General features: G+C 41.6%; 1 protein-coding gene across 3 annotated transcripts in view; it reads right to left on the bottom strand.

The window, feature by feature from the left end:
- The window catches only part of LOC148220230 (guanine nucleotide-binding protein G(q) subunit alpha), a 250,727-nt gene that overhangs the window by 70,490 nt on the left and 156,325 nt on the right, over positions 1-23,912 (bottom strand). For all 3 annotated transcript variants that reach the window (XM_088155628.1, XM_088155629.1, XM_088155630.1), the window contains exon 3: positions 15,858-16,012. In XM_088155628.1, the coding sequence (XP_088011754.1) occupies positions 15,858-16,012 (155 nt within the window). The remainder of the gene's footprint in view (positions 1-15,857; positions 16,013-23,912) is intronic.

The raw sequence follows: 23,912 nt of genomic DNA, 5'->3' as shown, positions 1-23,912 counted from the left end.
GCATGAGCAATTGCCTGCTTGATCTGGGCAAAGGCTTGCTGCTGCTCAGGGCCCCAGTGGAAATCATTCTTCTAGTGGGTGACCAGGTAGAGAGGACTCACAATCTGACTGTAGTCAGGAATGTGCATTCTCCAAAAGCCTATGGCACCGAAGAAAGCTTGTGTTTCCTTCTTGTTGGTAGGTGGAGACATAGCGGTGATCTTATTAATTACCTCTGTTGGGATCTGACGACGTCCATCTTGCCACTTGACTCCTAGAAACTGAATTTCCTAAGCCAGTCCCTTAACTTTACTTTGCTTAATGGTGAAACCAGATTTCAGCAGAATTTGGATAATCTTCTCTCCTTTCTTGAAGACTTCGCTTGCTGTGCTCCCCCATACAATGATGTCATCAATGTACTGTAGATGTTCGGAACCTTCACCCTTTTCCAGTGCAGCCTGGATCAGTCCATGAGAGATGGTGGGACTGTGCTTCCACCCTTAGGGCAGATGATTCCAGGTGTACTGCACGCTCCTCCAGGTGAAAGCAAACTGAGGCCTGCATTCTGCTGTCAGAGGAATGGAGAAAAATGCATTAACAATGTCAGTAGTGGCACCACTTTGCTGCCTTGGACTCCAGCTCATACTGCAGTTCCAGCATGTCTGGCACAGCAGCGCTCAGTGGTGGAGTCACCTCATTCAATGCACGATAGTCCATGGTCAATCTCCATTCTCCTTCAGATTTACGCACAGGCCAGATGGGGCTGTTGAAGGGTGAGTGGGTTTTGCTGACTACCCTTTGGCTCTCCAGTTTACGAATCATTTCATGGATGGGAATCACTGAGTCTCTGTCAGTACGGTATTGCTGACGGTGTACTGTTGTTCTGGCGATTGGTACCTGTTGCTTTTTAATTCTCAGTAGTCCCACAGCAGAGGGGTCATCTGCAAGACCAGGCAAGGTGTTCAGTTTTCTAATGTCGTCTGTCTCTACAGCAGCTATCCCGAAAGCCCAGTGATATCCTTTTGGGTCTTTGAAATATCCATTTCTAAGATAGTCTATGCCAAGGATGCATGGAGCCTCTGGGCCAGTCAGGATGGGGTGTTTCTGCCACCTGTTCCCAGTTAAACTCACTTCAGCCTCCACTACAGTCAGCTGCTGGGATCTTCCTGTTACCCCAGAAATACAGATGGATTCTTCTCCTACATACCTTGATGGCATCAGAGTACATTGGGCACTGGTGTCAACCAAAGCCTTATGTTTTTGTGGGTCGGATGTGCCAGGCCATTGGATCCACACAGTCCAATAGATCTGATTATCCCTCTCCTCTACCTGGCTAGAGGCAGGGCTCCTCTATTCCTGGTCTTGGCACATATTGCTCTCTTCCTGTAAATACGTTCTTGTGGTCCCTTCAAGAGGATCAGTCATATCATCATTCTGATACTGTCTGGAGTTCTGTGCATGAGAGACTGGAGCAGCATTGAGTCTAGATGAGCTTCTTGGGGTAGGTGTCCCTCTTTTCAGCTCACGTACCCGGGCTGCTAATGAGGAGGTGGGTTTTCCATCCCACTTCCTCATGTCTTCTCCATGCTCTTGAAGGAAGAACCAGAGGTTACCTCGTGGAGTGTGTCCTCTCTCCCTGCCTGAGGAGCGCCAGCTCCTAATGGCAGAAATTCTTGTTGGTTCTGGTGAGATCTGGTAGTTGTTTTCCTTAAGTTCTTTTTTTAGTTTCTGATGGCCCTCTTCAATCAAGCTCCGGACTTGCTCCACCAGCATTGTTTCTACGGATGAGACATGGGTACGAAATGGGGCAGTGACAGTGTCCTCATAAATTCTTAGTTTATTGGCCAAGACGCCTACCATGTCCTCACCTTCCCTCCATTGCAGCGTTGCCAGGTATCAGGGGAACATCTCTGGTCCAAGCCGTGCAAATCTCAACCACATTTGTGACGTGCACCGGACACAGTCTGGGCTCTTAGGAAATCTCTCATTTTCTGAGAAAATGATCTCCAGCACGGCCAATTCCCTCAGGCATCGGATACCTTGTTCTATTGTGCTCCATTTTCCTTGGTGCACCTGGAGATCTTCTTTACAAAGGTATCTGTCCTTCACACTTGTCAGCAGTCGCCGCCAGAGGCTGAGAGTTTCTTGGGTTCTCCCAATCCCCTGGTCAATGACCACATCCCGGGACAGAGATCCCAGTTGCCTGGCCTCACTTCCATCCAGAATGGTATCATTGGCTGCAGCGTCCCAGATGCGGAGCAGCCAGGTCAGGATGGACTCATTCGTCTGGCGGGTGAATTCCCTCCGCTGGTCACGCAGCTCACCCAGGGATAGAGAGCGAGTGATGATTTCTGGCTCTGTCTCTTCCGCTGGGTGCAAAGGTTCTGCCACATCCTCGTCAGTCACTATGCGGACTGATTTGCTCTTTGATTTCTTCTTCTGAACGGGGGCAACTGCTACTGGTCTAGGCTGTTCTGGTTCAGTGATGGTTTGTGAAAAGATGCTGATGGTGCTTCTGGCTTTTTCCTCCTCTGTGGCAGCCTGCATAGACATGGACACTGTTGCTTTTTTTTGGTTCTTCTCCTCTTTGTGACATTCTGCGCAGACGTGGACGAAGTTGATTTGTTTCGTTTTTCCTCTTCCTCAAGAACACGCTGCAATACACCATGTAGTGTTTTGTTTCTAAGCATGTTTTAGGCTGTAAAGGCTGTGCAGAGGAGACAAAGCAGAACTAACAACAATATTATGCTGTCCTTGGCATACAGCGGGAACTCAACATTTCCAAAAACTGCTGTGTCAAGCCGGAAAGATTGAAAAAAATCATTCTTTACCCTTCCCCCCAGGGGCTGGGTGCGATTGTTAAGGCCCCGGATGTAGCAACCTAGACTACGACAAGCAAACAAAGTTGAGTATATATTCCAAATGATGTTCATTGCCTCAGAGGTTATCATGCAGTAGACATAATCGGCCAATAAAGCAATTTTTATACCATACCCTGGTCTCCACAGGAGCATTACAGCTGGCAGATACTTCCCCATGTGCAGAAAAATATAGAGAGCAAGATATAAAACCCATGTAAACATGGTGAGAATCATGGTGAATACAAAACTGTAATACTGACTTTTCTCAGTACCCTTTGTGCCCCACGTTGGGTGCAAATGAAGGTGTTGGTTTGAAAGCAAAACCAGTGAAAGACTCCAAGTCAGTAATACAATTTAATAGGAGAAAAGAGAAAAAATAAAATACATGCAATAATACAAAAGAAAAACCACCGAGAGAGTCAGAATGCAACTTGACACCCTGTCAGTCAGGGTGTTGGTAGCAGTCTGTATAAATGGTGGCTGCAGTCCTCCTGGATGACAGATGTGGTTCAGTTGAAGCAGTGCTCTTGTAGAAGGGTGCAGTTTTCTTCCGAAGGTCCAGAGATGATGTGGAAAAGGTCCGACTTCCCTCTGGGATCCAGTGGAAAGGGCTGCCTTTGCATCCCAAACCCCAGTTTTTTATCTAGGTAGGAAAGGCTTGGCTCCTGCCCCTGGCTGAAGCATTTTCCAATGGGATGGTGTAATCTTATCAGTCATACAATAGGACTTAATGGCCTATTAACAGAATATATCTTCTGGAGGAAGGATGGGTTGTGAAAAGATAAAGATGATCAGCCCCCTGATTTTATCAGATGGCACATCAGCAGAGGATATCTCCCACAGAGATAAGGATCACCACCCCTCCCACATTTCAACAGATGGTGATAGAATACACATTTTTGCATTGTACCCCAGGACAATTATAAAAATACTTGTTTGAATACAAAGCAAAGCATTTGTCACTTTAAAATGCATTGCATTAATCGAACAACCCTGCTTGTATAAACAGGACAAGGTTGTGTCTGCCTTAGGAGAGTATGCCGCGCTATAATGGTGGATGAGATTACTGTGAATGAAACTCAGTTTAACTTGTGCATTTATAACTTTGTTAAAATTAAAGGAAGTATTTTTTCCTATGAGGAACCTGTTGTATTGCACTAACATATAAAGGAGAACTTGACTACTGTTAAAGAAATATCGCCTGTGCCTATAGAGATGAACTTAACTTTGGTTGCACAATTATTGAAACACAATAAATTAAAAGAAATTCTCAAAGAACTTAAAGGTGAAGGAAAGAGAACTTTGATTACAATACATCATGACACAGAGACTATACGGAGAGAATTTAAAAGGTTAGAAGAAGGCCCATCCCATCATTGGTGGGATGTGCTTTTCGGGTAGTCACCAACTACAATGAGTTTGCTCAATACCTTGGTTCATCCGATTGTTGTTTTGCTTATTTTAGTTGGCATAGGTTTGATTTTGTCTGTTATAATACTTGTTTGGAATTGGAGAATGCTGAAGTGAGTAGCAGCTTTAAATGCAGTATCAAGAGCATATGGTGCAGTTTTGAAGGACCCCTACCGTATAGCTTTGCTAGATGATGAAGAATCTACATATTAGTAAAAGAATTTACTAACTTTGAAGGAGTGGGGAATGAATCATGATTATAAAGAGTTAAGATTTTAGCTAAGGGTTAGAAGCAATTCATATTGATCAAGATGTAAGTTAGGTAGGCAAATGGTAGGTTAATGATTATTAGATGCTTAAAGTACAGCTAATTGTTATATTGTTTGCCATTATGAGCTTGCTTACAGAAAGAAGTGGAGTAAGTGAACCGTTATATGAAGAGACTGAAACCAGTAAGAACAATGGCCAGCACCTGAACTGTATATCAATTAATCATAAAGCACAGGGCCTTAGATCGTGCCAGAGGGTCACAGAGACCTGATGAAGACTCTCCTGACTTCATCCTTCAAGACCACTGACCCAATTTGAGAGCACTGACCCAATTCAAGAGAAGAATTGCACACGCATGAAGGACTAATAGCTTTATTTTAATATCGAATGGGAATGGGAGGTGCTGGGGTTATGCATATGTACTGTCTGCAAAATCTTGGGAAACAAATAGAGGGCAAAGAACCTTGTTCAGAGCAGTCACACCTTTCGGAGACAACTCCCGTGCCGCCTGTCCGTGAATAAACATACCACTTTGTAACTTTAATTAGTTAGAGGGTCTTTGTCTGTGATCATATTGGTTTTTAATGATTCCGTTTTAGGATAAGAATATTGATCAAGTTGTTAACTATTGGAACCAATCAATGTAAAGGTTAAATTTAAGAGTGGGCATGGTATGCATAGTATGTAAAAGAACTTATATAATGATGATTCAGCAGAAAAAGTAAATAAAATGGATGGGGTTTGTTTGTTAAGTGTCCCTGGCTCCCTGAATAAAGAAGTGTCTGCTTATTCACATCAAAGGATAAGTTTCTTTCACCCTGTTTGGTGACGTGGACTTTATTTTTAAATAATGCTGCTTTGGTTTTTGCTAATTGGTTTTCCTGGACTTATATATGTTAAAAAACTCTATTTGCAAGCATAAATATAAGAGAAGCTCATCTAAAGACTCATATATAGTGCTGCATAATTCTAATGTTTTATTACTTGTTCTAAAACAATTTTTGCAGAACACCACAAAATGAACTCTAATATTTTATAATTAAAATCTACAAAATCCTCGATAAATCATGTTGTTAAATGGTTGCATACGCTGAACTTTAAAAATTACCAATCAACTAGTATATTTCCCTTCTACAAGAAAATGTATGAAAATTATGTTTCTCTGTCTCATTAATGAGCTATACTATTTTAATACTACTCAAAAGATTTACTATGGTGATGATTTCATTAGAACTAGGTCAAAACTAAGATTCAGTATAATTTGATCTGAAGTGACATCAGATGCCTATTCTCTCCTTGGGAGACTTATTAATTTTATTGCATTCTTCTAAGGCAACCATTAAAATATATGCATTTATTTCAATTTTTTAATCAGTACTATATTTATCATGGAATCAAAGTTAGGACATACAAATATAAGAAATTCAAAGTATAAGAAAAGCTCTGTTTCACCTTCTACTTCTATTTGCTGTTCATTTCAAATTTAAAACAATCAGAAATTATAGTTAGCTTAATCTGTCTCTAAAATGTTCTTTTCCTACTTACGTACACTAAAAATTTTCACTTACATGTAATTTCCTATGATTTTTAGCTTTCTTATCATTGAAAAATAAAATACAATATTGTATATTTGGGGACACTGGGAATCCATGCACTACAAGAGAGATTTTACTGTATTTTGAACCACTGTGAACCAAAATATGCATAAAAGTGATAAAAGTGATAGACTGTGAAGGTAACCAGCTCTATGAGACAGCATATTGCATAGAACAATCTGTATGTGAGGCTGATAAAGCAGAAGCAGAATGTGGTATGGTAATTAGAGAGCATTGGAGCCAATCTCAGACCTAATTCACGTACTAGTAGCTCTCTAGCTGCCTAAACTGTATCAGCAAGATATTTTAAAGTTTGTCTTGACTCAATCATGTATAAAGGCTTGTTCTAGATAAGGACCCTCAGGCTACTGTGCAAATAAATCTCACTCCAGACTTTTGTTCTGTACGGCCATGTTCCACTGACTTTACCTTCATAGTGCCTTTCAGTTTCTTCTGTGTTTTCCTCAGAGAGGATGCTTTTCATGCCAACCTGACATGGTGTTGAGAGTAATGTTGAATTTGTCTTTACAAATGAGTTGTGGATCAGCCTGTAGATAAGGCTAGCACTGAGAGATAAAAGAAACAATGGGATGGATTCCACTGACTGATGAATGGAAAGAGATATTTGCCTTTACAAACAAACTGCAGGGCTGCTGATAAATGAAATTGGATATCTAAAGATGAAAGAAGCAACGGGGGGAAAACTATGAATTCTATAAGAATTAAAAATTAAAAGGGAGGGTTATACATTAGAGGGGAATTTCAGGTATCAGGCGTTCCGGGAAGTCTGTGCCTCTCAAGTACCTAAGCCAATGGGGAAAGAGAGAGGGAAATGCGGCCGGGAAAATAGGATAAAAAGGAGGCTACGTCCTCCAAAAATTTGAGAGATCCCAGGGGAATGTCCCATGGCCTCTCCCTTTATTCGAATAAAGCAAAAAGGACTCCTCTGTCTCCTTTTTGGACATAAACCTCTGGTGTTTGTGGATTAATTTTCCTGACAATTTTGGGGGCTCGTCCGGGATCTTTCCACCGTCCGGGGCGGCGGGCGGCGAGCGGAGCTGAAGGCGCGCCTCACCCACTTTCGGTGATCAGCTCCCATTGGTGCCGGCCGGCACCGGGCGATTGACTGGGTTCCCGAGACTGTCCAGGAGACAGACGAGTGGCGGACCAGGGGGGTCCGTGAAGAGTCCGCAGGGAAGGACTACTGAAAATCTCACCGGTGAGTAAAATGGGATCTTCGGGGAGCAAACCTGGGAGGGCACCCATGGAGGGTAGCACAGGTAAAACGGGGCACCTAGAGAGGGTTGGAAAGGTAAAGCCGCGAAGGGGCCCCGGAAAATGGGATGACGATCCCATAATACCCCCGGAGAGTCCCTTGGGGTGAATGCTGAGGTCTTGGGAGAGATTGTATATTCACCCAGAAGTAACTATGGAAATTATGGTAAAATATTGTTATTTTGTGTGGCCAGAGTAGAAGTTGGCAAGGGGACTTATATGGCTACTTATGGAACAGATAAAATTCATTTGTGTAGAATTTTGTGAAGGTATTTAGAGGAAAGTGGTGAGGATTGGAATGTTTTTCAGCACCTTCCCCCGTCTTGTCCTCCAGTGTTGCCAGCTGACCCAGGGCCAGCTGCAGGTCGTCTGTATCATCAACTTTCAGAGCAAGGGGATCAAGAAAATGTTATTCCTACAGCCCCACCTGAGAAGGATGATGGTGTGGGGGGAGGGGAGCAGCATGTTGTATAACCCCCCAGAACTAGAAGAGGAACTCAGTTTAGGGCATCAAAAGCCCCCCAAGAGACAGGGGTACATCAGATGCCACTCTGTCAAGTTCCTTTGGGGAGTCAAGGGTGAGGATTTGGGTTTGTAATTGTACCACTTACTACCCAGGATATAAGAGGGTTGCAAAAAAAAAAAAAAAAATTACCCCCATCCCATATTTGGATGATCCCATAGGGGTGGGGGAAAAGATAGAGGAATATTTGGGAAATGCGGATTATACATGGAAGGATTGGGATTTTCTTTTGGGAATTTTGTTTGGGAAACGAATGGTTTTGCAGAAAGCTCTGCAGCTGTGGCAGGATGAACACCCACAAGCAGCAGGGGGGGCTGGACCCAATGCACCTACGGTGGATGATGCCATCCCCCAGGCAGACCCCCAGTGGGACCCAAATAACCAGGCCAGTCTGGCTCGCCTTTTCGATTACCGTGCTTATTTGATTACGGTAATCAAGTCAGCGGCTCCCAGAACTAACAACATAGCTAAGGCTCTGTCGTTAGAACAGGAGAAACAGGAAAGCCCTCATTGGTTGGAGAGGATTAGGGATGCCTTGAGGAAGCACGGGGGGATGGATCCTGAAGGGCCAGCCTTCAACACATTGCTTGAGGTGCAATCTGTTACTAAGGCCTGGCCTGATATAAGGAAAGGGGTACAAAAAGATAAAAAGTGGCAAAATAAGCCTCTAAAGGAATTGGTTAGAAAACCACAGCAGATATATGTAAGAAGGGATGAGCAAAAGGCAGAAGCTAAAGCAAGGATGATGGCAGAGTTTTTGCAGCCCCGGAGGAATAAACCGCAGGGTCCAAGCGGTCCCCAGCGACAGAGGGGACGGGGTCGGCCACAAGGAAGTGGCAGAGGGATTCCCTCCTCGGCAGGGGACAGCCGACCCAAACAGCGGCTGGGGAAGAACCAGTGTGCTGTCTGCAGGGCAGAAGGCCATTGGAAAAACGAGTGTCCGCAAAAACAACTGGACCCTCAGGAGGAAGAAGTCCAGAGAATAATAGAAATGGATTGTTAGAGGTGTCAGGGGCTCCTATTATACCAAAGACCCACCACTCAAGAGCCCTTGATAACTTTTAAGGTGGGTCCGGATCGAGAGGAGGTGTGTTTTCTGGTAGACACAGGGGCCTCTCCGTCCACCTTAAGTTTTCTACCTGAGGGGGGGAAATTGTCAAAAAGATTCTTGGTTATTCAAGGAGTAAGCGGGAAGGATGAGCGAGTGCATTTTATTCAACCGCTGTTAATAGATGTGGGGGACAGATTTGAACTGCATGAATTCTTGTTTGTTCCTAATTGTGATTGTAATTTACTGGGAAGAGATTTGATGGCTAAAATGGGAATGCAAATTAGCATTGTAAGAAGTGACACGGCGTCCGAAACTGTAATATCTTTGTGTAAAATGTCTGAAAAGGCTTATGCTGAAATAAATCCGGAAGTATGGGCAGCTCCAGGGAAATATGGGAAGCTGGACATAGAGCCTCTCCAAATTACTTTGAAGCAACCAGGACAAGTGGTGTTTAAGGGGCAATACCCTCTTTCAAGGGAGGGAAAGAAGGGGTTACAGCCTGTTATTAAGTCCCTGCTAAAAGCAGGTCTTTTAGAGCCGTGTATGTCTCCCTATGGCACTCCTATCCTGCCGGTTAAGAAACCAGATGGAACCTATAGAATGGTGCAGGATTTAAGAATAATAGATGATATTGTCAAACCAAGGCATCCCATAGTTCCAGATCCATACACAATCCTAAATCAAATCCCTTCTTCACATCAGTATTATTCTGTACTGGATTTGAAGGATGCTTTCTGGGGGTGTCCAATCACAGAAGATAGTAAACAGTATTTTGCTTTTGAGTGGGAACAGGAGGAAGGAGGGAAAATGATGAAACAACAATTGACATGGACAGTACTCCCTCAAGGATATACAGAGTCACCAGTTCTGTTTGGGCAAGCTTTGCAGAAAATATTAAGAGAGTTTACTCCACCCTTAGGAGTCAAGTTGTTGCAGTATGTAGATGATTTACTCTTATCAGGGGAACAGGAAAAGGTGGTTAAAGAGGCTACTGTAAAGCTGCTTAATTTTCTTGCAAAAAAGGGACTTAGAGTATCCAAAAAAAAAAGCACAGTTAGTAGAAAAGAAGGTGAAATATTTGGGACACATTCTGTCTGAAGGGTTATGGTGTATTGACCCAGAAAGGATACAAGGGATTTTACAGGTACCATTACCCCAGACTAAAGAGGAGTTATGGCAGTTTTTAGGGTTGGTGGGGTACTGTAGAGCATGGATCGAGGATTTTTCTGTGGTGGCCAGACCTTTATATAACTTTTTAACTCAAAACAGTCCTAATGTCGTGGTATGGACACCAGATGGAGAGAAAAGCTTTAAGAAATTAAAAGACAAATTGGTTAAGGCCCCAGTCTTGGCTCTTCCAGATGCAGAAAAACTATTTCAGCTATATGTGGATGTCAAACAGGGTCATGCTAAAGGAATTTTGGTGCAAGAGCATGGGGGAACACGGAGGCCTGTTGCCTGTTTTTCTAAGTTATTAAACCCGGTGGCCAGAGGCTGGCCCCATTGTCTGCAGAACTGTGCAGCCACAGCTCTGATGGTGGCTGAGGCCCGAAAGCTGACAAGGGGAGGGCATCTCATTGTTAAAGTCCCACATCAGATTAAAGCTTTGTTAACTGAGAGAGCCTCTAAGTGGATGACGAGTGCTCGATTATTACAGTATGAATCTTGTTTAATGGAACAGGAGGATTTAGAATTTAAAGGTGGGGAAATTTTTAATCCAGCCTCTTATTTAAATGGCCCTGGAAAAAAAGGGGGGCCAGGAAGAAATCCATGATTGTATCCAGGTTATAGACCTCCAGACACGGGCTTGGGAAGATCTACGAGATATTCCCTGGCCTGAGGGAGAGAACGTGTTCATTGCTGGGTCCTCCAAGGTGGTAGAAGGGAAACGATTTACAGGATACTCTATCGTGAATGGGAAGCAATTAAAGGAAGGGGGGAGGTTATCAGCCACCTGGTCAGCTCAGACAGCAGAGCTGTACGCGCTTGTGAGAGCCTGTGAATTATACCAGGACAAGACAGTAAATATATTTACTGATTCTAAATATGCATATGGGGTAATACATGCATTTGGAAAACTATAGGTGAAGAAAGAGGTTTATTAAGCTGCAGAGGAAAGACATTAGCTCACGAGAACTTAATCTCTTGCCTATTTGAGGCAGTGAATTTACCAAAAAAGGTGGCGATAATCCACATTAAGGGGCATCAGGCAGGATGGTCGGAGGACGCAATAGGAAACCGACTGGCTGATGAAGAAGCTCGCAAAGCTGCATTGTTGCCAGAAGTCTCTAAGATCCTGCCTATGCTCCCAGTAACTGCACCGCTGCCAGAGAACTCTCTTTTCCACCAGAGGAACTTGAGATAATTTAAAAGAGTGGGGCAGAGAAAAAAGAAAATAATTGGTTTACAAGGGATGGCAAGCAGTGGATACCAAAAGCTCTGGCCTTACAATTGTTAAAACAACTTCATGAAGGGAGTCGTTGGGGCTCCCGAGGACTGGCAGAAGCCTTCCTCAAAATGTACGCTGCTGTTGGTCTCTTTAGCCTGGCAAAGCGAGCCACTGAAGGCTGTTTGACTTGTGCTAAAACCAATAACAAAGTTACAAAGAAACTGGCCAGGGGAGGGAGGCGTTGGGCAGTACGTCCCTTCCAGAGATGCCAGGTGGATTTTACTGAAATGCCTCGAGTGGCAAGATTTAAATATCTTCTGGTAATAGTATGTCAATTAACCGGGTGGCCAGAAGCATTTCCAGCTCTGTCAGCAACTACAAGATCAGTTGTTAAAATATTTTTGGAACAAAAAAATTCCAAGATATGGGATGGTGGAAGCGATAGATTCAGATAGGGAAACTCATTTTACAGGAAAAATTCTTCAAGGAGTTATGACTGCTTTAGGGATACAGTGGAACCTCCATAGCCCCTGGCATCCACAAAGTTCGGGCCAGGTTGAGAGGATGAATGGAGAAATAAAGAAACATCTCCTGAAGCTGGTGATAGAAACTAAAATGCCATGGGTGTGGCTCCTGCCCCTGGCTTTAGCAAGGATAAGAGCCAGACCCAGGGGAGATATTAAATTATCTCCCTTTGAATTGATGTTTGGAATTCCTTACCCTTGTAATTCTCAGCCGAGTGCGGGGATAAAGATAAGTGATGTGTATTTAAAACAATATGTGGTTCGGATACTGTCTCTTGTGAAATCTCTTTGACAGGAAGCTCAGCTGGCACAGACCTTGCCTTTGGACTTTGCTGTTCACAACATCCAACCGGGACACTGGGTCCTGGTTAAGGAGTGGAAAGAAGCACCACTGGTGGCAAAGTGGCGTGGACCTTTCCAGGTGTTGCTGACCACAGAAACAGCCGTCAAGACAGCTGAACATGGGTGGACCCATCACACTCGGGTCAAGGTCTCTGCAGCCCCAGAGATTTGGACATCTCAGCTGGAGGAGAAGGACGGGAAGCCGTGACTGACACTCGGCAGGAGTGGACTGGAGCAGCAGCCAGTGCGTCGACATCGGGGGAAGCCTCGTGTGCCCACCCACAGACTGCCTGCTGAAATAGTTTGTGTGGGCATCCCTCCTCTCAGATCTCCAGTCATTGGGGGCCAACCCTTGCTGTCATTGTTTTCTTTATGTTAAGCTGTTTCTGTGCCTTCACTCGCCACAAGTGGTGTGAAAGACAACGTGAAAGTAAAAATTAAGTTAGGAAATTAGATTACACGATCAGAATGTTTCTCTTAATAATGTTACCTTTATATTATCAGTTAGGTTGGAGCCAAGAATGGGAAAATAATTGTTTTGACCTTAGGAGAAAAAGTAGCAAAAACCTTTAACCTTAGCAATTGTTGGGACTGTGGAGGGCCAGGAGAATCTGAAAACTAGCCATGGGTCGCCAGCCCAGTAAAACCTAAATAGTAGATTAACACCCTGAGTAAGGTCCGTAATGGAACAGGATTTTAAGATGAAGAAGGAAGTCCATGGCGATTTCATTCTTCTGAAAAAGGCACTTATTGTCTAAATAGACAAGTAGATGACAATAAAAAAAAAGTAGTGAAACAAATAGCAAAATGAATAAAAAATTAGCTCATGTACCAGTCCAAACATGAAAAGGATGGGAATGGGACATGTTTTCTTGGCTACCTGGTGGACTATAGGTTAAACAATTACTTTTTTTTCCTCTTATGTGCTGTAGCAACTCTAGTCTTTTTACTATGCATGATCACTTGCTTAGTAAAACTTATTCAACATGTGATCAAAGGGATGCAGGTAATAGCCACGCCTACTGATCCAGAGATGGTTACAAAAGGACAGAAATTGATGTCACTCCAAATAATTGCAAAACCAAAAAAGACTCAGGAACAAAAAATATTAAGTCAATGATAGCTAAAGTTTGTAAAGACAATTATTAAAAAATAAAAGAGGAGGGATTGAGAGGAATGTTGAATTTGTCTTTACAAATGAGTTGTGGATCAGCCTGTAGATAAGGCTAGCACTGAGAGATAAAAGAAACAATGGGATGGATTCCACTGACTGATGAATGGAAAGAGATATTTGCCTTTACAAACAAACTGTAGGGCTGCTGATAAATGAAATTGGATATCGAAAGATGAAAGAAGCAACGGGGGGAAAACTATGAATTCTATAAGAATTAAAAATTAAAAGGGAGGGTTATACATTAGACGAGAATTTCAGGTATCAGGCGTTCCGGGAAGTCTGTGCCTCTCAAGTACCTAAGCCAATGGGGAAAGAGAGAGGGAAATGCGGCCAGGAAAATAGGATAAAAAGGAGGCTACGTCCTCCAAAAATTTGAGAGATCCCAGGGGAATGTCCCATGGCCTCTCCCTTTATTCGAATAAAGCAAAAAGGACTCCTCTGTCTCCTTTTTGGACATAAACCTCTGGTGTTTGTGGATTAATTTTCCTGACAGTGTGATAGGTTGACTTGGGAAGAAGAAACTCAGAAAGAAGTTCTCTGTAAGGGAACTTCCTCTGTGAGGGTTGGGACACCTTCAAGAGCCAATTAGAGAAAGTTAGTTCGCTCCGTGAACACACATTTTGAAGGAGGTAATCCGGAACTGAGCCTCTTTGTCTTTCCGGTGGCTGAGCAGGTAACATCAACCCGAGTTTCCCCACACACACACCCCCCCATGCGGGGGGGAGGCTCAGGAGGCCGCTTGGGCCCCCTTTGCAAACGAGAGGACCCGATGGCGGGGAGGAGAAACAAGTTTTTTGATAAGACCTTTACGGCTTCCTCCTCCACAGGCCTGCGGCTCTGGGGTGGGGGGGGCCCGGCTCGTGCTGCAGGCTCGGGGCAGTGTTGGACGGGCCGGGCCTGCCCGGGTGGCCATGAGGAGTCTGGGCCTGCAGCCCAGCCCCAGAAAGGCTGATTAACACCTCAGCCGCCCCCCCAGTGCGGCCTGAGCCTGGCCCAACTTTTGTAGTTGTGTTAAACTTTAACTCTTTAGTGCTCAGATAAGATTTGCAAAGCCTCCAGCCTTTCCTTTGAATATGAAAGGAAATAAGAAGATTTCTGAAGTCAGTGACGTAAGAGCTAAGTTTTTTAGATGGAAGGAGAATGAGAAGATGCTGAAATGGCTGAAAATCTTTTTGTAAAATTGTAGGGATGAACTGATGTACTGAATATTCCTATAAGCCATGGAAAAAGACATGGGTGGATGGAAATGTTCCATTTAATAGATGATTTGACCAAAGAGCACCTGTGTTGAGAATCTTAGCCCTGAGAAAAAAGGGGATTTCGGTTTTCTGAGGATGAAGCCTGAACAGAGAGAAAGGAAATGAAGAGAACCTTTGCTGTGGAACATTTCATTCTTAAAAGTAATACCCCATGAGACAGACATGGCCCACATCTGCAGCTTTGGGAAGGCTTGGAGTTGGGAGGAGCGTCACGATTGCAGGTTCCAGGCGGATGCAAATCGTGAAAGATTAAACCACAAGAGGACTGTTTTCTTCTTTCTTGTGGAAAAATCCTTACAGCTTTCAACAAAAAGAGGCTTCTCTCTTCGAAAGTGAGCTGAAGAAGACTAAATTGGAGACTGACCGAAGTATTTGTTATATGTTTGTTTTGCTGTTATGAAAGTTGGGAGAGGGAAGGAAGGAGTAGTCTGAAAAATCTTATCCTGAATTTCTTTCCCCCCCCCTTTGTTTGTGTAGTTAATAAATTTTTTTTACATACTCTCAAATTTTAGGCCTGCCTTGCTCTTTTGCTCCTGGTTCTATCTCACAACAGAAAAATGAGTATATTTAAATTGACAAATCGAAACGAAGACACATGGAGACTAGAACAATATAATATGACTGATTTCCATAGGTAATCTAAAAGTTCCAGTGGAGACCATGGAAGTTTTTGCCACAACTTTAATACCCAAGTATGCTAACTCTTTTTCCAGTGGGCAATTGCAAAAAGTCATCCTCCTCTACCAACATCCTTTTTTTATTTTTAACCAGATGAAAATTTTACCAGAGCTCCGTAGTATATTACTCAGAGCAACTGAATTTCTTGGAGGTGACATTTAGACAATGCTCAGGGTCCAATGTTCAATTCCATTTCTATTTTAAACTAGGAAAGCAGATGTTCAAGGGCATTGCAATTTTTATGAATTGCATAGAGGTCTACCTTTGATTGCACTTCCCTAGTAATAATGTAAGATTTCAAATTATCATAGAGTTATGTTTTGAGAAACAAACACACATTTTTGCATTCACATTAAGTGCAAGTTTGTGCTGAATATGTATGCACACACAGATACTTGTACACACGCACAAAAAATCTGTACATGCAATTACACAAAAATATAGTATACAAAGATAAAAAGTAAGAATTAATTTTTTAGAAAGAACAGAAAATAAGATACAGTTGTTTGTAACCACTATATACTTACTATTTTGTTGAATCTGATAACTGATATTCTCGTCTTCTATCATAACATTCCTGGATTCCAGGGTCATTCCATAAACTTCTCAGTGCATCTACATAGGGGTTCTCAAAAGTGGACACCTTCTCTACATCGACTTCTCGAACTAACTGTGCATGAGCCTAATTTGAAACAAAGAAAACAATTAAATTTATTTAATTTTCCATGTTTACAAATAGTTCATATATTGTGAATGTGATTAACAGGAATAATTTTTCAGACTGGCAATCTTACCAATGTGTGGCTATGAATGAATGATGTTAAGGTGTGTTCAAACTAAGAAAAATAGTATTAAGGATGATATGAGAGAAGGTGAATTAATAAATGTGTATACAGGCCATTATTTCAGAATAAGCTTATCCTAATCCAGTATTATTTAGTTGAAATTGATAAAATATTCACATAAAAATTTAATTAAGCAAATTTTAAAGAAAGCTTTCATTTTTCAAGTCCAATTTTAGGGCATATAATATGCTTGCTTTTTAAATGATAATCTCTTAAGCAAATTGGCAGAGTTAGACTGATGGGAGCAGAAAGAATGGGAAAGAGGGAGAAAACGTGTCTTTTAAAGAGATTAATTTATATGTACATACACTAAGAGAGAAAAAGAACAGATGAAAACTTAGCAAACAAAAAAACCAAGGGATTCTATTCACGAATTTAGTCTACATTTCAGACTAGACTAATTTCAGTAAGAATGCAGACCCCTTTCCATTTTAAATCAGGTAAGTGCATAAAATAAGGACTGGGTTTGTTATTTTTAAAGTAATTTATCCTGCTTACTCACATACAACCTGTCATCCCACTTTTTAGACAGTCCAGGAGAATGCTACTATTCATCACTTAACAAAATTTTATACCTGCAACTGTTGTCTACTCATGGGGAAATCAAGAACCCCAAGTTCAATCTGAAAAATGTTTGTCTTTGAGATATAGAGAACAAACATATGCTCTCTGTTATAAGAACTCAAGTCTCCAAGTTCTAACAAAGCATATTTTCTTCTGGAACATCATGTTTACCCATCTTAAAACTGGACCGATCATGAAGAGCTTCTACTCTCATAACAAAATTTTTTTAAAATGGTATTCCACTAAGCACAAACCAATATTCTTGGGAAACAGCAAGATATATTTTTTCCCAAAAGATTTTGTATTTTTTGCTCAAGCCCAATTATATATTCAGTTGGCTTTATAGTCTTCCAAAAGAATGATACCCCAAGTATTTGCTCACTACTTGTGACAAACTGATTCAACAATATATTCAGATATTATTTCTTTTATTGTTCTTGAGCTCTGAAAGTATGGCCAGCTGATATCAAAATGCTAACAGAGGTAAAAGACTGACTCAGTATTCAAGAGTTGCTCTTAAGCTTTCATCGGAAATTCATCATAATTGACAGATGCTCAAGTATTATACATCAGGAGCATCATAAAAGGTAATTACTTTATTCAGTTATTAATTTAGACATATAATTACTAAAAAATAGATCAAGATTTTAAATAGTTTTATTTACCAGGTCTGTTTTTCCTGCCCTAGAACTAATATAACTTTGGACTATGTGGCAAAACCTCTGAAATGAAGTTCAATAAATACCAATGATGCGTATCCATCAGAAATCTAATTCAGCCTTTTAAAAGAAACATTCTTTCCTCAATGAAAACTGTTTCTGGTTCCCTGGGTAGACTTGGATAGACTCATGACTACTTGTATCCTACTGACATACAGCTCTTCACAACAGTGCTGCTTTTCTTAAAAAAGTAATAACTCTTCACACAGATTTCAAGTCTTTATGCTACATCTAGGCTATGGTGTCTTGTTCCCCAGAGGTACTATGCTTTGCTGTAGATTACAATTTTTCTTTCTCTGAGTATTTCTCAGTTGGTATCTTTTACTGGCTTCTAATTTCTGGTCAAAAAGAGATTTAAAGCCAGAATCTCATCTATTGGCTTGTTTTCTCATTTGCTCCAATAAAAAAACAAAAATTATTCTACAGAAGCCTAATGAGATGCAAAAGCATAAATTTAATGCAGAAAAAGACTCAACCACGCATGATGTGTGGTGCTACAACTGCTAAATACTGGGTTTAGTTTCCTTCCACTAATATAATATCAGTCTTGGAACATTATTTTTGATGTTAGGACTCAAATTGCTTGCATGAAAAATCTGAGGACTCATCATTCATCCCGTTTCCACAGTATAAACTTTATCTAGTACTTCTTAGTCTTCACTGATACTTTTTGCTGTACCGAAAAATAGACATTACTTGAAACAAAATAGTAATGCTACCAGCCCTTAAAAAATTGTACCATCTGAGATTTCTTTCTTTTGGAACAACAACAACTGCTATCAAAGCAGTGAAACAAACAAAAAGGATTCTGTGAGTACCACCAAATTCAAATTGCTAATTAAAATGTAATTACTAGTTAAGCTGTAATGTTCTGTAAACAAAATCTAAATTATCTGACTTTACAGTCTAATATACTTGACATTAGCAGTCAAAGAACATTTTCCATGTCCTTCTGAAGATATAATACATGTAACAATTTGCACATTACTTGCCATAGATGTTATAGAAACATTCATCCAATTATCGTTAGCAAATCACATTAATTTTTAATTTTTAAGAGTTTCATCCTTGATTTCTACAGGTATTAAAAAGAATCATCCCAGAAAAAGAAAACTGAAATTTCTAGGAATACTATTAGAGGTATTTTCTAACAAGGATTTTATGTTTCTGAAACCAGGAGATCAGAGTTTTAGGTGATACAAAAATAACTATCTTCTTCTTCATCATTCCCTTCAGAAAATTATTGACAATGGTAAAAACTGAAATGAACAAGGGTAAGGAGACCAGCTCCCGTTTTAATGCCTTTATTGAGAAATCAGCTCTGGGTGGGAGCCCGACAGGTCATGTGCACCACCGCTGCTCCCAATGGACGATCCAGAGAAGGAGGAATTCAGCTTTGCTGTGCAGTAGAGCTGGGCTTTCTGTCCTCACAGGAGTCCAGCAGAAGACACTGGTTGGCTTGTAGTCCAGGGGTGTCATTTCGATCGGGTGCTGTTTAAGTCATGGTAACAAGGCAGGAGGGTCCTGGTTGGTGATTTCATCTTCTTCACTGTTTTTCTTACTTGGGAGTACCATTTTTGGTTTTCGATGTTATACTGGCTCGTTGTTTTTAGGGTTTTTTGTTTTTTTATTACTGAGTTGTGTCCCATAAGCACTTGCGGTCTTCTCATTTGCCAGGCATCATTCTGGGAGCAGCAAAGGCATTACCGACAGAGAGGGAAAGGGCATAAGGGCAAGACAATTCCAGGGAGTGGGAATCAGAACAGAACAACAGCAACAATTAACATAAAAACAGGGTGTTTTTCACAGTTAATAGAACATTAACAGAACAAACAGGAGGTTGTTCGTAACAAAAACTAATTCTGAGTTTGAAGATAATTATAGTTTTATACTGGTCATTCTAGCAATATTATTTCCCCCCCCCCAATTGCATTTAAAAATAAATGTATTTTTTAATCTCTGAGGTTCTGTCCTGGTTCTGGCCCAGATGAGCGGGAGGGGACATGGCCAAGACATTATGTTATTCGATAAGACCTTATGTCATTGCCAGATGTACGGGGAAAGGACTGTCTCGCTTGCGGGGAAAAGGGTTCCTTCCAGTTGGAAAAACGCAGCTGCGGTCAGGTTGGGTCTGGCTCTGTGGTGAGCATTTTTGCATGCGAACCATTCTCTTTTTGTATAATTTTGTTATTGATATTGTTGCTGTTACTGTTAGTTTACTTATCTCATTACCGTTTACAGTAAATTGTTCTTATTTCACCCCGTGATCTTTGCCTTTTGTGCTTCTAATTCTCCTCTTTGGCCACCTGGGGAGAGAGGGGGTGGAAGAAGGGGGAGGAGGAACGAACGAGCGGCAGTGTGGTCTGGAAAGTCTCGTTGGGAGAACTAAATTGCGGAGTACCATTCCTAAACCATGACAGTTTCATAGTGTCAGTTTTCTACCTATTATCTATTTTTTTGAAAGCACTGATGTTCCTCACTGATTAAGCGGGACAAAAAATGTATCTGTTCCCATATTCTCTCCATAAATGCACCAACCTTTTGGAATCTTACAAAAGTGGTGACCTAGTTACAGAGATACGAGGCAGAGTTTAGCATTAGGGGTAACAGAATCGCGTATTCTACACTCCTCTATATCATCTTTAGTGAATTGTCTTTTTTAAGCCAGTAAGGGGAAGCATAAGGGCTGCCATTCTTTCTCTGGCCTGGAGCTAGGGAGGGGCTGGGGCTGCCCAAACCGCAGGTCCCCGTTCGTCATTTTCTCCAACCGTGGAGCCCAAGCCTTGAAAAGACAACTCATGTCCAGGAGGTTCCCATAGGAAATGCAGTGGCAGGGGTCACACCCAGTCCAGTTGACCTGCGTGCAGCCAGAGCCTGCTCGGGACTCAGCCGCATGTTGCCTGCCGGTTTGTTGGTGCCTCCACTGAGAGAGAGACACAGCATCCGCTGTTGCCATTGCCACTCACTGTCGGGGAGAGAGACACTTGCCGGAAGTCAGGGAAAATCCAGATAGACACAGCAGCCCCCACCGACACCACCACTGCTGCTGCCAAGGGGAGGGAGCTTGCCCAGGACTGCTCATAGTTCCTGGTTTGAACTAGCTCATCGGGTTTTGTTTTGTCCCTGTTTTTCCATTGTCCCAGGGCTGGGGGAAGGAAGTTTGAACCACAAGAGCCTCCCCGGTGTTATAAATGAGAGACAAAAGTCTCGATATTCAGCAGAATTTTGGATTGCTTTATTTGATATAGAAAGAGCAAGCAGCGCGCTGGGGAACGCGAGGGGTCACCGCCCACTCCACGCTCCACCGAACCTTGGTTTGCAGCCTCTTCTTATACTGTGGTTCCTTGTTGTAATCAATAATTTTTGGGTTGTTTTGCTGTCATAATTTTGCCAGGTAAGCAGTGGTGGTCGAATAAATATCCTTAGACAAATTCACAAAGCCTCCGGGCGATAATTAGTCACAGATAGCCATCTGGTCCTTGTAGATAACCACCAGAGAAGTTCTGGAAGTCTGGTCCTTGAGATAAGCAGCATTGATCAGACAAAGGCAGGAAGGGCTTTTTGGGAAGTCCGATTTCGCAAGCTGGTAGCCGATACAACTTATTTGAAAAACATAATATAATATAACATAATGTAATGTAACATAATACAACATAATATAACAAGGTGATTTTAAACAGAATTATTTAATCATATAATTTCCTTTATCTAGTGTTCATGCTTCACTTCAGAGCTTAGTATTCTGGTTTATGCAAACCCCAATGCTTTTGTGATTAACACGAATCTTTTATCAATTCTTACAATTTCCCCACTTCTCTTTTTTTATCCCACTGATTCGTGTTCTGGTTTCAAATTTTGTCAGTACCTCTTGTACTGCCATTAATTTTGTTGCCTTCTCAGGGTCTATTGGTATTGTAGCAACTTGCATTTCTTGAACCACCGACTGGATTAGTCGAATGAAGCATGGAACAAGACAAGGGATGAACAGTAGTCCTAATAATGCACATGTTAACACAAATTTTAATTTTTTCCACCAAGTTTTCCTTAACAGGTTATTCCACCAATTATCATTAAGCATAGAGTTCCAGGTTTGTACAGGTACACGGGCTATTTGTTTTATTTCTTCTGCAATTTTAGTAATTACTTTACCATTATCATCAATTTCTAAGCAGCATTCAGAATTATTAAACTTTCCACACACTCCCCCTTCTTCAGCTAACAGATAATCTAGAGCCAGTCGGTTTTGATATACTGCTGCTCTAGTTTGGGTAAGTTGTTTAGCTATCAATTCCATTGCTCGGGCTGTCCGGTTTGAAGTAATTTTTACTACGGCTTGTAGCCTGATAATTCTATTTAGCATATAAATTGGAGTGTGATAGCCCCAGCTCCCATCTTGAGCCCAGGTAGCTGGTCTATAATATTCAATAATTTGTTCTGGGGGCCATTCATCATCCTTCTATATTTGTGTTCCCCCTATGTCTGTGCTCCTTTTATTTCGATACAAAGTTTCATACAAGGGAACTCCTAACACTCTATTACCCTTTTCCTTTGGTAATGTAAAAAACGCAGGCTGGATAATCCTTAGAGTACATGTCCTTCTCCATCTTTTTGGTAGGGTATTATAAGCTTTTTTCATACAGATCCAAAATATTCCATCTGGGGCTTTCCAGCTTAGTTTAACTGATTCAGGTTGTTGCCAATAGGTCCTTAGACTTTTTACTTCTTCATATGGGTTGGCTCTATTTTTATTATACCAGCATAGTTCTGTAAAATTGTTCTTTATACAACTATTTTTACTTAACTTTCCCCAATATCCTTCTGGAGCTTTGGGCCACCAAGACTGTTTGCTTGCATTTGTAATCAGGATAGTCTTACAGGGGGTGTGCCCCACATATTGGGTAAAGTTATTTCCCTGACGTGTTATACATACCTCTCCTATTACCTTATGACTTAGAACCCACCCTTCAGGTCTATTGACTCCCCTCAATATTTCCGTTTGATTTCACTGTAACAACTGTTTTGGGCCCAATCCCTTCCCTCTTTATGGCCATTGTTTAGTCATTTGTATTCCTTCACAGATCCAACAGTGAGTTAAGTTCAGTTCAGTAGTGATTTTTTTTCATTAATTCTACAAATAAATTTTTTCCCAAGGTGGGTAAATCCTGTTCGCTGAGTTGTTGTTTTATTTTTTTATACAAGTTAAAATTTCCCTCATGGTTTGTCTTTGTTCTTTTGAACACCCTAGTTATATTTTTTATCAATTCTTCTTTGTAGTGATCTTGCACTCCTTTCTGATCTGAATATCCCCACATACCTTCTTTTATGAAGCAGAGGTGTGTCTCTCCTAATGGACAACTTTGGTATGCTGATGGAGCCCACCCTCCTTTTCCCAAATTGGTGGCTACCCAGTAACTTCTTCCCATAATAGTGCAAGTTTCTAAGTTGTGTTTATTATAGCAGGCCGAATTGATATGTGTATGGAAGGCAAGGGTGGATACCGTGCGTCTGCCGTACCTAATTGTCTGGTAACACTTGGAACAAGCATCAGCACTATTTCCTTTTATCATCATTAGCAATAGGATGACTCCCATGACCATTTTCATCCCTCTGCCTCCCTCAAGGCCTACGGGGTTGCTGCCAGTAGCCGAGGTTTGTTTAATCTTCTCGGCAGCAGGGAATATGTCCTGGGGTCTCCCACATTGTCTTTCTCTTTTGGTAGTGTTTCTTAATTTTGTCCTAGCTTTTAGCTTTAACATTCCAGTACGAGGTACAGCAGTAACAGCACAGTATAGACAACCCTTCTGACACTTTCTTGTCAATACCTCTGCTCTGGCTCTCTTTTTTTCCTTATTCCTCCCACCAGTTATGATCATCAATTTTGATTTCTCCTTGTGCTGATAGGGTATTAATACTTTAATAGTTTCCTTACATTTATTTATTTTACACTGGACACATAATGCGAATGGGGGATACCCACCATAGGAATAACACCACAACAACTCAGTACAATATGGACACCTTTTCTTGATGAACAGGCTACACCCGGGTTTGGGGTAGGTGACTTTCAGTCCTGATTAGATCTTTGTTGTTACAGTAAAAGCAGGTTCGCCTTGGTGAATTATTTCCTGCTTCATTTCCTTGTTTTGGTGGGGGTTTTCGTGGTTTCCCTCCCCCTTTCTGCTGGGTTTCTTTCTGTGTTTCACGAACTGCAGCTATAAAGATTTTTGCTTTTGCTTTCTGCTGCTCTTAGCAATTCTTGTAACCCCCAATCGTGCCAATCATTTAACTTTTCTAATTTCTTTCTAATATCTCCCCATGATCGAGCAACAAATTAGGTTTTGCGGAGTGCCTGACCCACTTGTGTATCAGGGTCTATCCCGGAGTACATTTGGAGATCTTTCCTCAGCCACTCCAACCAGTCAGTCGGGGATACATCCTTTTTTTGTTGTTCACT

Source organism: Sturnus vulgaris, chromosome W (assembly GCF_052056855.1).
Source record: "Sturnus vulgaris isolate bStuVul1 chromosome W, bStuVul1.hap1, whole genome shotgun sequence".
NCBI lineage: Eukaryota > Metazoa > Chordata > Aves > Passeriformes > Sturnidae > Sturnus > Sturnus vulgaris.
This window is presented reverse-complemented; position numbering and strand designations above follow the sequence as displayed.